General features: G+C 53.5%; 1 protein-coding gene and 2 non-coding genes across 5 annotated transcripts in view; 2 read left to right on the forward strand and 1 right to left on the reverse strand.

Moving 5' to 3' along the window:
* The window catches only part of LASP1 (LIM and SH3 protein 1), a 37,717-nt gene extending 30,581 nt beyond the window's left edge, over positions 1–7,136 (reverse strand). Inside the window, exons 1-2 of one of the 3 annotated variants that reach the window (XM_037140622.2) lie at positions 6,912–7,136; positions 152–246 (exon numbers count right to left, since the gene is read on the reverse strand). In XM_037140622.2, the coding sequence (XP_036996517.1) occupies positions 152–246; positions 6,912–6,980 (164 nt within the window). In that variant the 5' untranslated portion in view covers positions 6,981–7,136. Of the gene's footprint in view, positions 1–151; positions 247–6,397; positions 6,480–6,911 lie in introns of those variants that run through there. The other 2 variants (XM_053656215.1, XM_037140623.2) reach the window with 2 other exon arrangements.
* A 688-nt stretch (positions 7,137–7,824) lies between these two features.
* Positions 7,825–7,896, forward strand: TRNAC-GCA (transfer RNA cysteine (anticodon GCA)). The gene has a single exon. It is a non-coding gene; the product is annotated as a tRNA-Cys (tRNA).
* Positions 7,897–10,627: 2,731 nt separating this feature from the next.
* On the forward strand, positions 10,628–10,733 carry LOC119045792 (U6 spliceosomal RNA). Its single transcript, XR_005081857.2, has one exon. It is a non-coding gene; the product is annotated as a U6 spliceosomal RNA (small nuclear RNA).
* Positions 10,734–12,232: the final 1,499 nt, after the last annotated feature.

Here is a 12,232-nt window from a genome sequence, read left to right on the forward strand (position 1 = left end):
CAGTTTCCTTCTCTGTGAAATGAGAAGAAGAATAAGGGCGCTTCCTTCACCCAGCTGTGGTGAAAGCTAATTGTGACCGACCCTGAGGAAGAATGAGGGAGGGGCCCAGCCCCCCCAGCCCCCCCAGCCCCCTGCCCGCCGCAGCACTCACGCGTTGCAGTAGGGCTTCTTCTCGTAGCCCTTGTAGTTCTTCATGTTGAGTGTCATCTTGCAGGTCTCGCAGTGGAAGCATGCTTTATGCCAGAACTGGGGACAGAGGCAGAGGGAGGACACCCATCACACACCAGGACTTCAGGAAGGGGCTCTGTGGCTCCAGCCCCAGGGAATGGGACATAGAACCACCCGGGGTGAGCTGGGGACATCTCAGGTCACAGACTCTGGCAGCCGATGACACTCCTCCCACCCCTTTCCCACTCCCCACCAATCAGCCATTTGAGCTGTATGGGGCAAGTGGAGAAGAGGCCGATAATAGTAGTGGTGAGCTGTCCCCCAAAAGCCGGCTCCACCTCCCAGACCACTCCTGCTGCTCCCAAGCTGGAGAAGCCTCATTGCTTATTCAAAGCTGTACCGGGGTTGCTAAGAAGCCGCTGCTGAGCGTAAGGGGCAGCTCCTAGGGAAGGCCTAGAGAAGGGGAGGAGGAGGGCCCAGAACCCAGGCACCCCGACCGGAGAAGGCGGCGGGTGCTCCAGCTCCAGCCACCACTCTCACACCCTTTCTCCCTCCCGGCCCACACTCCGTAGGAGAGCACCCAGCAGCTGGCCTTCCTGAGGCTCTCAAGAACTCTGCTTAAAAGCCTTGGACGGGGAACCCCACGGTGGGCATCAAAGCTCCACCCTAACTAGCTACATGACCTTGGTCAGGGCCCACACCTCTGAGCCATTTCCAGGTCTACAGAAGGGAAATGATATCTGTCCCTCCTGGGATGGTTGAAGATTAAATGAGAAATCACCTGCAATGCCCTCAGTACCTGGCACCTCTCAGCACCTGCGTGGTAGATGCTGTGGACAGCAGACACGAACCTCAGCTGGGAGGGCTCTGAGCCTCGCACTGCAGGTCTGTGCGTGGTGGGTGCGGGTGGGACTACACTGCTGGTCATGTGCACCTTGTAGATGCAGCTACAAGGTGGGCGAGGATAAGTGACAGGCAAGACTCCAGCAAAGCCAAGGACAGAGTGGCCAGGACCAATCCAGCACGGCCAACGAAGGGAAACAGGAGGGAAGGGGGAGGATGTGGCAGAAGTGACCCTGTCCTAAGAAATGTTGATACTGAGGTATCAACCCCGCAAACGAGGTCTAAATCTGCCCCTGGCAGCCAAGAATGAGGCCTTGGGATCTGCGTTGACCCTGACCGGGCATCTGTCCAGCTTTCAGGGCTCCAGGATCCAGGCGGCCTGGGTGACCCAACTGACCTGTTTCTGCCCCATTTCCTGGCAATCAAGGGAGACATGCCTGACGCTCAGGAAGGAGGCCAGAAGCCCGGGAAGGGCCCAGGGAGACGTTTGAAGGTGACCAGCACAGGGCTGGTTCTTGGCCATTTGACAAGGAATCCCCTCAAGGCAGTGCTTTGCAAAATGTCTTTCCCTGCCAAGGGTGCTTCCGGGATGCTTTGGAGGAGGGGACAGGAAAAAGGAAGCGGGGAGATTGGGATACCACCTTCCCTCCCTTGGCTGGCTTCAACCACGGGGTGATTTGGGGGGTAATCGCTGTCTAATAGGATATTTCCCCTGTCAAGGAGACCCAAAGGAATCTCCAATGGTAGAATAGTGAATGAAATGGTAGGAGACCCACTGTTTTGGGAAGAAGGCCAGCTGGAAGCCTGGAAGCAACGAGATGGCTGGTCTAAGTAAGCTTGGCCCCCTCCCCAACCAGGGCCTATCCCAGAGCCCAGCCTAGACTCACGGTGCCAAACCCCAACACACATACCCACCGGAAAAGCTAGAACAGGGTGGCCCCTGCCCCTGTCAGCCCACAAAGTGGCAGCCCCTCTCCCACCGCCACTGCCTCGGAGGCACTGGCAGAGCGCCCCAGCTCCGTCACCAGCCGGTCTGCTGGCCTCTGCCTGCTGAGCTGCACATGCCCCTGCCTGGGCCCCCACCTCCCCCAACCCCCGGCGGGGCCTGCCAGGAAAAACATTCTCTGGAATCCAGACCATGACCCACTTTCACACACACACATCTGCAGGAATACACTGTCCTGGGACTGGGGACCTCCAAAGCTGCCTCCTGATTGATTTGGGGGGGGACAAAGGGAAGAAGACAGATCCCCTAGCAGATAAGCAGGATCCCACCCAGGAGCCAAGGCCAAGCCCCTTGGGAAGAGGGGCAGGGTATACTGACCAGGGTGGGGGTACAGGGCCATCACCCAATCCAGGAGTTCCATAAGCCCCCTGCAGGCTGCCATTGGAAGAGGAACCCCCATACGAGCACATGGTACCCATTTCCATCTGTAGCTATTCCCCTCTCCCCAACCCCAGAGACCCTTTGCTCCCAGCCAGACACATCAGAGTCTGGGAGGGGGTTCATCTGTCCCCATACAGGGGCTCAGTAGCAGAATAATAAGAGCACAGGTGACCTGAGTGCCTTCAGGGTAACCACCAAACTTGGTCTCTGCAGCTAGAGAGTGGAACAAAAACCAGGGTCCCACACATGCGCTGGGAGGATTAATGGGATGACTCGTGTGCCAAGGTGGCTGCTTTAGGTCACTTCTCTTGCTCCCTGGAGGAGGACTCCAAGGTCCAGGAAAATCCAGCTGCTCCGGCCGCTATGCGTGTCCTCCTTACAGCAGGAAAGTGGAGGGCAGGGAGGGCAGCATAGGGCGGGCGACTCAGCAGCCCCCGGGGGCCAAGCCTGGACTGTGCGCCCCAAGGAAACCCCGTCCCTGTCTCAGTCAGGTCTGCTCTTCTTTCCCCTTCCCCGTAAGCCCAGTCCCTCTTTTCTGAAAGGCCCCAGTAAGCAGATTTCAGAGAAGCATTCCTGAGACTCGGGACTCAGGAACAGAGCAAAGTGCACTTCTGGGCAGGCAACTCGAATCCCTCCCTCTGCCCTGGAAGTCCATGGTTTCCCTTTCACAAAAAAACAGACCTGTGGGGTCTGTTAGTAGCCTCTGGAGCTCCAGCTTCCCCCTCAAGTCTCCCCTGCCTGCAGCTATGGAAGTTGAAGCCCAGGCCACAGAAAGGTAAACAGGGGCTCATGGGGCAGAAGCAAGATCCCCTGCACTTGGGCGAGGCTTATACCAGCTTCTACCTCTCCATAATCACTGTGGAGTTGGGGGAGGGGCTGCTCTTAGCTCTGGGTGAGGGAGATTCAGCCAATTTCAGGTCATTGTGCCTGCAGCCTGGCACCTTGCCCTCTGCACCCAGGCTGCCTGGGTGGCCATGACTCAGGGTTGGAGTATGAGACCTTCCTCTCCCTTCCTGTCGCCCAGGGTTACCATTTCTCCCTTCTCCGGGGGCAATGCCAGCCCCACCCTGGTTGGGTCACCAACTGTTGGCCACCTGGGCCGCTGGCTTAAAGTGACAGATCTTGGCCACACAAATTCCCAGGGGGAGATGATTATTCCCTACTACCCCAGCTCCTGGAAGGAGCGTGCCTCGGGCCCAGGGTCAGGAAGGGGCGGCACCACTGTGGACACTAAAATAAGATAGTGTAAATACAGGTACTGTTTTGCAAACATAACAAGCAGAAGAGCTGAGCACAGAGAACTTCAGACTTGAATTCCAGCTCTGACTGAGAAGGGGATGAGCCACCTGAACTATCTGAGCCTCTGTTTAGGGGACTCATCACCTCTAGGGGCCACCACACCTGCTGCGGGGACTGAGCCTGGCCCTTCGCCATAAGCAGTAGCTATGAATGGACGGCCGTAGCTGATCATGGGGTAACTTCATCTAACAAAAAGGGGGAACCACAAGTGCAAGGACTTGTCTCTTCTTTGTGTCCAGTCAGCCTCCGTCTATCTTGCTGCCCCCTGTAGGAGTGAGAGGGCAGGAGAGGGGGCAATTCAAACAACCAGAGACGGGGAGCCCTCCTAATGGGGGGCTCCAGGGAAACTGGTGCCCACCAATCCCCTACCCTTTTCAGGAGCCCAGGGAAGGAAGCCCAGGGAGAGGGGCAGGGCGGGGTTCTTAACAACGCAGGTTCCTATGCACAAATGCTCCCTAACAGGGTCTGGGCTAAAACTCCACCGCTCTCAAAGTGTAGGGCACATTTTGAGATATAGCCCCTCCCCCTCCTCAAAGGCCTATGGCAGCCCTTCAGAGTGCCTGGCACAAAGTAGGTGTTCAATAAGTATTTGTCCAATGAATGAGCCAATCAGGTCACCCTGTTTCTCCCCCAACTCTAACCCCAGAAATCCTCTGGGGAAGGAAATCTCGATCTCTTCCCTCAGACACCGCCGCCAGCAGTACATATTTATTCAGCATGCAAGGCACACTGGGTACTGCAGGTTGGGGGCAGGGTGGCCATCTGAGGTGACGGGACCTGCACTCACCTAAGTCTTTGAGAGATAAGGCTCAGGGACCCAAGGACACAGGCCTGGGCCTTGGGTCCCATTGTGAGCTAAGTGCCACAGAGTAATTGTAATGTAGTAAATGGGTGGGTCTCATTTGACTCTCTCCTATTGTAAATGGAAAGCCTTGGGAAGTTGGTTAGCAACCTTGCCTCTGGGACAGAGTGTTCCTCCTCTCAGGTCTCAGCCCTTGGGGCACCAGTGCCCCAGTAGGAAGTGCCTGTCCTCCCTGCGGGGAGGGGGTTAGGAAAGAGGAAGAGGTCTGACAGCGGGATACTCGCAGCCTCCTGCTCAGCGATGGGAGCGAGGTCCCCCCAGGACCACCTCCTACAGGGAGGGCTCTCAGAAGAGGGAGAAATCACCGATCCCACTTCCCAAGGCAACCCCCACCTGACTGTCCTCTTCAGCTGGGGTGAGAAAGATAGCTAGTGGGGGGGGGCAGTACCTTGCAGGATACATGTCCTCCTGGCCCCCGACACACACGACACCAAAGTTCTCTACAAGGGGAGCCAGGCGTGGGGCTGGACAGAGTATGCCCCAAAGGTAGGGAGTGCACAGCCTACAACACATCCCTTTCAGCGCACTTTAGCCCCACCTCCAAGGAAATAACATCATCACGCATCTGACAGATGGTGAGAACTGAGGCCTAGAGCCATTCATAAAGCCAGTGGGAAAACACCTGGAATGCAGACCCTGTCTCCCAACTCCCAGGCTAGCAATCTCTTCATCATATATTGCTTCTGCCTTGTAGGAGTGAAGGTGTCCACAGCCTCTTCCCAACTCATGACGGTGGAGAAGGAGAGCACAGGGAACTCCAGGAAGAGAGGCCAAAATCCCTACCATCAGGAAACGGTATAAACACCAGTGTGTGAAGACAGAGTTCTTCAGTTAGTGCCTCCAAGCTCAAGTCCTGCCCTCAGGAGGTTGGCACAGTCATCACCTCCTTTGTGTCCACAATACCGCTCTCCTCTCCTCCTGTCTGGCCAAACCCAGGAGAGACAGTGATACAGCAGTAGCCCCACATGTATCCTTCCTCCAAGAAGGCCAAAGGTCACTGAGGAAGCTCCAACCCCAGGGGGAAGGGGAGAAGCAAGTATCCAATGAGCTGTCCTTTCACGAACAAAACATGGCTTCAAGTGGGCAATGGACTTGGTCCCAGGGCTCTGCACCCCTCTTCCATCCCATGCCCCTCACGCCCTGCCATTTTAGATGAGAAACAGGGTGTATTTGGACTTGGAGCCAGCTTTGGGAAGTGGGTGAAAGGCACGGTGAGGAAGGGGACAAAAATCACAAAGGCCCCGCCTCCAGACTGGGGCAGGATGCAGAGGAACCGAAGATTTTGCCTCAGGGTCTAAGGGAGCTTAACAGAGGACAGGATCCTACCCCAAACTGCTGGAAACACCCAATTCTACTCTCCACCCCCCTCCAAAAGTATAATGACAACCAGATGAACGAGTCCAGCATAGGTAGGGGTGGTGGGGAGGATGAATCGTAAGGGCCCTCAGGGGACAATGAATTTCCAGAAGGCCACCCTCCCCTCCCCCCAAACACCTCCCCCTTTTCTTGCCTTCCCCTGAGCTCAGCCAACCCCACCTCCATTGGGTAAACCTGCTTTGAAAAGTTAGCTCTTTGTTCTGCTCTGAGCACAATTTCAGAAGATCTCTGCGAAGCACCCCCCGCCCACCCTACTCCAGCATCCGACCCCGCCCCGCTCGGGCTGGGCAGCCCAGTACTGCGAGTTGGCCTCTAATTTGAGGTGGGGGCTGGGAAGCTACCATTCACCGGTGGTCCATTAATCGCTGAGCCACCAAGGGTACTACGGATCGTCCAAAAAAGGTCTTGCAATGGGGCTTAGGTCCTTATTCGCAGCCTAATTCACCAAAAGCAACACTCACCGGTTGACAGCCCCAGCCCCCAGACTCCAGGCCAGGGAGCCCAGCCATTCCTGGCCAGAGCCGACAGTTTCGCTGGGGCCCCCCAGCCTCTGCCCCGCCCCACCGCCGCCCCCTACCCGAGAGCCCCGCGCTTCCGCCTACTTGGCGCTCCGGGCGGCAGGGAGAAGGAGCGTCAGTCTCTCACACTCCCCGGCCTAGGGGGCGGGACTGCACCCCTAACCTCCCCCAGCCCCCACCCCTTGGCCTGGCTTCTCTACCTCTTTTCCGTTCTCCCAACCCCAAGGCAGAACCGACTCTTCAACAGTGGCTGCCCGCCACGCGTGGACTCCTTGCCTCGCCTCTGATCTCCTGGTTTCCAGACTGGGGTCTGTCCCCAACACCCCATGACACCGCCCTCCCTCTCTCCTCCAAGGATCCCGGGGATCGGGCGGCAAAAACCCAGCCCCTCTCTTCCCTTCCATCTGGAGCACTGCTCGAGAATGGCAAAGACGCGTCTCCCGGTCCCGGGGCTCACCTTATCCAGACAGTTCACCTTCTCGGTGGGATACACGATCTTGCCGCACCGGGCGCAATTGGGGTTCATGGCTCCCAGAAAGGCTGGGGCGGGGACGCCGGAGCTCGCGCGCGTTCTCTTTCCCCAGAGCGAGCTGGCGGGAGACAGCAGCGCCTGCAACTACACAGGCGGCGGCGACCGCGGCTGGAGCTAGGGAACTGGCCTCCGCCTCCGCCCTCCTTCCCCTAATAAACACAGCGGGGAGGAGGGGCTGCACCGGGGCGGGGACGCGCCGCGGGCGCGGGCGCGGGCAGGGGCGCGTGCGGGCAGGCGCGCTCCCGGAGGGACCTGGGGCTGCGCGAGGGCGGCTTCCGGGTAGGGCTGCGGGGCCCGGGGTGCGCGCCCAGGTGCTCCCAAGCCCGAGGCGCCCTGGAGAGACGCCGCTTCACCCAGAGCCCATCCCGTGCTGCAGGCGGCTGAAGCTGGTCTGGCTAAACATCTGGGCGCCCGGGCTGAGGGAGACGGGGAAACCTCCCGCAACTGTCCAGGGTGGGGTTGGAACCTCCGGAACGCCCGATCGGATTCACCGGACTCGGGGACTTTCCTTTGTACCCATCTGTGTGAATCTACGGACAGAACGGGAACCCCCTTGCCCCGCCCCTCGGTTAGCCTCCCTTCCCCCCGTATCCTTTCCCACTTATGCAGGGCGGAACCCGTTCCTCCCGCCCGTACTCGGCGTCTCGCAGTCCGAGCTCGTTCTTTCCTCCCCGAGGCCCAGCAGTGCAGCTTTCCCGGGGTTCTCTGGATTCAGGCACCTTCCGCTCTCCGCTTGCCCCCCTCTCCTCCTTCATTCCTTCCGCCTTACTCTTATTAACCACCCTGCGACCCAGGGTCCTAATATCCAAAGATGTATCTCCAAGCGCTAGAGTGGCGCGGGGGTATAGCTCAGTGGTAGAGCATTTGACTGCAGATCAAGAGGTCCCTGGTTCAAATCCGGGTGCCCCCTGGATGGTTTTTCTTCTCCGTAACGAATATAGTTCAGTCTCTCTTAATCTTTTTAACATTGGGCCCTAGATGAAAACAGAAATGGTTTTTCAAAAATTCCTTTCTCATATTCCAACCTTAGCGGAAAGCTTTCAGTTTTGCTTTGTACCTAGCAGAAGGAGGAAGCGGGTTACGTGCCCAAATCAGGTACAGAAGCTGCAGGATTGCTGGCTCCGGAGGTGTCGGGATTTCCCCGCCCGCAGGCTCCGGGGACGAAATGACTGTCTCAGGTTGGCGTTCCGTTTCCGATGGGGCTGTGGGTGGGTCAAAAGAAAGAAACCCACAGATACGGCCTTTCTCCAACTTCAACTTTCTTTATTACCAGTTCATCCTTCCCCAAGGCTCATAACACAGGCAGACAGAGTCAAGGCACTTTGGAAAACGTTAAAATGCCCATTGCACACCCATAAACTCACTTTAATTTACAAAAATAAAGTTATCTGCTCATTCAGACTGACATAAAGGCAGTGGTTCTCAGACTTGAGTGCATCAGAACTACCTCGAGGGCTTGTTAAAACGCCCCCAGTTTCTGATTCTGTAGGCCTGGAGTGGGCTCCCGAGAATTTGCATTTCTGACAAGTTCCCCAGTGATGTTGAGGCTGCTGGTCAGGGGACCATACTTCGAGATCTGCTAAACTAGTAATACAGGTCTATAGAGTTTCATAACCTAAAGGTAGGGACAGATATTTGTTGGTTGAATCACTGACAGTATGAAAAACAAAAGTAAATGTGAAGGGAGTAAGGGCTTCCCCTTCGACTAGGTTTTGCCCCAAAAAAGGAAAACTAAAGGCGAAAGGGAGAGGCATGCTGCTTGGGTCAGGGGGCAGCTGTGATATTTTAAACCAGGAATCTGTGTCGTCCCTCCAGGCCCCGGGGGAGCACTACCGTGCATTTTTCCCCACGGCTCCCATTACTGTGAGTCTTGAGAATGGACATGGGCAGAGCTGCGGTCCTGGTGCAAAGCCCAGACCCTAGAGATAACCAACTTTTCACCCCTTTCCTGGAAGCAAGGCCTGAAACTTACTACCTGTAGGTTATCTGGCCAAAGGCTTGTCTTTGAGCTAATATGAAGGAGAAAGCTGTACACTTTTCACCTTTTATCTTACATCGCTGGGTGTCTTGTTTAAACTTTGCAACTATATAAACTTGAGTTTGAATTCATCCTTCTAGTGTAATGGGTCAGAGTACGAACTAAACAAAATGACATTGCCCGTCCATCTCTGAGGCCAATGAGTCTTGAATAGTTTTAAGAGATGGGAAGAGTTGTTGCTTCCTTTCTACCTATTTAAGGTAGCGATGGGCTTCTCACTACTGAGCATAGGAACGCGGGTTAGAAGCAGTAAATCATCCGTGTGCAATCTCTTGGTGGCTCACCATTGGGGAAAGCTAGGAAGGTAGAATAGACAAGTGAGTCCTAGGAAACTAGAGACAGAGTCAGTTTTCTAGGGTTACATCTGAGCGACTGAGAAAATGTGAAAAGCAAGTGAGGGGGCATCGGGATATGAACCAGGAACCTCCTAACCTGCAGTCAAACGCTCTGCCACTGAGCTATACCCCCTCCTACCTATGTTGTTTTTGCTAACAATTATTTGATAAATTCTTTTTACACTAATTCTAATTTTTTGTGATGAAATTATTTGTTCAGAATTAGATATTTCTCACTAAATGATACTGAGTTTCCTTCTGATGAGGAACAAAAGGAAAAGACCAACTCAAAACATGTGAACTTGGGTACCAATCCACCCTTTTCTGGGCTAAATTCTCTATCCGCAGTCCCACCCATGAGCCAGTTTGCCCTAAGAGGTGAAAGAACAACCAGCTTCAGAGGGAAGCCTTTCCCCTCGGCTCTAAAAAGAATACAAACACATTTTTACTGGGAGACTTTCCCTGGCTATTCTCTCTAGCAGAGGTGTCCAAACTTTGGCATCTGTGGGCCACACTGGAAGAAGCATTGTCTTGGGCCACGCGTTAAATACACAAACAGTAACGAAAACTGATGAGCAAAAAAAAAAAAAGGTTTTAAGTAAATTTATGATTTTGTGTTGAGCCGCATTCCTAGCCGTCCTGGGCTGCACGTGGCCCGTGGGCTACGGGTCGAACGCCCCTGCCAGGGGTGCCTCTCTCTTTTCCTGGAGCAACTACTATGTGCCTCACTCTGGTTACCGGGCATACGTTCAGCAGAAAGACACAAAGGTTCTGATTCACACTGAATTTAAAATCCAGCAGAGACAGACTGGAAACAAATGCACAAATAGGTGAACAAGGAAATGTCCAGGAGTGATACAGGAAATAGTAAAATAGATTTAAAAACAGAAAACATCAACAACAACAACCCCCCCACACACAGGATTCTGCATCAGGAAGGTACAAGGGGGATGCTACTTCAGGTTGGAGAACCTTGAACCACGGAAGACCTCTCTGTGCAGGTGATTTTGGAGTTCAGACCTGAATGGCAGGGGTGGAGACACGGAAGCTTCCAAGCAGAAGAAATGGCTGCTACAAAGGCCCTGGGCCCAGAGTGGCTAGAGGAAGGTGAACAAGGGGAGAGCAATTCAAGAGGACTGGAGAGGGCCCTGTAGGCCAAGGTAAGGGGCTTGGATTTTACTCGGAATGGATGAAAAGCCAGCAATGGACAATTTTGAGCAGAGGGACTGGAAATCATCTCCCACACTCCTGTGGAAAAGAGTTGTGGGGTGCCCGCGTTAGCGGCACACACACTAAAACCGAGACCATGCAGGAGAGATTATCATGGCCCTACGTGAGGATGACGCCCAGACTCCTGAAGCAGTCCCTGTTTTTTATTCTTGCATTCTTTACCCTTCCATCACTGTATTAATTCTTTTTTATTTCATTTTTTTTAAGAAAGATTTTATTTATTTTCAGACAGAGGAGAGGGAGGGACAAAGAGGGAGAGAAATATTGATTCGATAGAGATACATCAATCAGTTGCTTCCTGCACATCCCCCCATGGGGACCCGGCCTGCAACCCAGGCATGTGCCCTGACTGGGAATCGAACCATCAACCTTTTGGTCCGCAGGCTGGCACTCAATCCACTGAACCACACCAGCCAGGGCTCATTTTTTAAAGTAACTTGAATTTTTAAAATGCACTGGTTTGAGAGATCTACCCTCTGATGCATTCACTGGTTGCTTCTTGTATATGCTCTGACCCGGGATCAGCCATGCGACCTTGGCATATCGGGAAGACGATCCAACAAGCTGAGCCACCCAGCCAGGGCTACTGATTCTATTAAAAAATAAAAAATACACCGAACCGCTGCTTCACTTCATCTCTATGAAGTGTTCACAGCAAAACATGTTCCATCTGTTTTTAGCGTCTTGAAGAATTAAATCATCTTCCATCAAAAAGAAAAGGAGAAAAGATTTATAAGAAGTCAAAAATAGATGTAGAGAATATTACCCTTAAAAAGAGGATCCTGCAATATGTGAGAACATGGTACATTATGCAGCGTGAAAGAAGCCAATCGTAGAATAGAAGGACAAATACTACATGATCCCACTTACATGAGGTACCTAAACAGTCCAATTCACAGAAGCAGAGAGTGGAACTGTGGTTGCCAGGGATGAAGAGAGGGAAATGGATAGTTGCTAATCAATGGGTATTAAGTTACAATTTTGCAAGGTGAGTAAGTTCTAGAGATCTGCTGTGCAACACTGTGCCTATAGTTAACAGTACTGTACTGTATGTTGAAAAATCTGTTGAGAGGCTAGATGTCATGCTGAGTGTTCTTATCACAATTAAAAGGAACGAAAGAGTGGGCACAGAGAGGCAGGTTGGGATTCTATTGAGAGCTGGTGGTGACGTCTTAAACCACAGGCGTGTTATTTTAGTGTCCTGTTGCTGCTGTAACAAATTACCACACATGCAGATGCTTAAAACAATACAAATGTATTATCCTACAGTTCCGGAGGTCAGAATTCCAAAATCAACCTTGGTGGGCTAAAATTGAGGTGCTGGCAGGCCTGCAGTCCTTCTGGAGGTTTTAGGAGAGAATCAGTTTCCTTGATTTTTGTAGCTTGTAGAGGCTGCCTGCATTTTTTGACTCAGGGTCTCTTCCTCCATCTACAAAGCCAGATGAGTAGCATCTTCTCATCCTCTGGTCTCTACTTTTTAAGATTTTATTTACTTATTTTTAGGGAGGGGAAGGGAAGGAGAAAGACAGGGAGAAAGAGAGGGAGAGAAACATCAGTGTGTTGGTTGCTTCTCAAGTACCCCCAACTGGGGACCAGGACACATGTGCCCTGACTGGGAATCGAACCAGCGGCCCTTTGATTTG

Source organism: Artibeus jamaicensis, unplaced genomic scaffold (genome assembly GCF_021234435.1).
Source record: "Artibeus jamaicensis isolate MK-2021 breed Jamaican fruit bat unplaced genomic scaffold, CSHL_Jam_final contig_1998, whole genome shotgun sequence".
Lineage (NCBI taxonomy): Eukaryota > Metazoa > Chordata > Mammalia > Chiroptera > Phyllostomidae > Artibeus > Artibeus jamaicensis.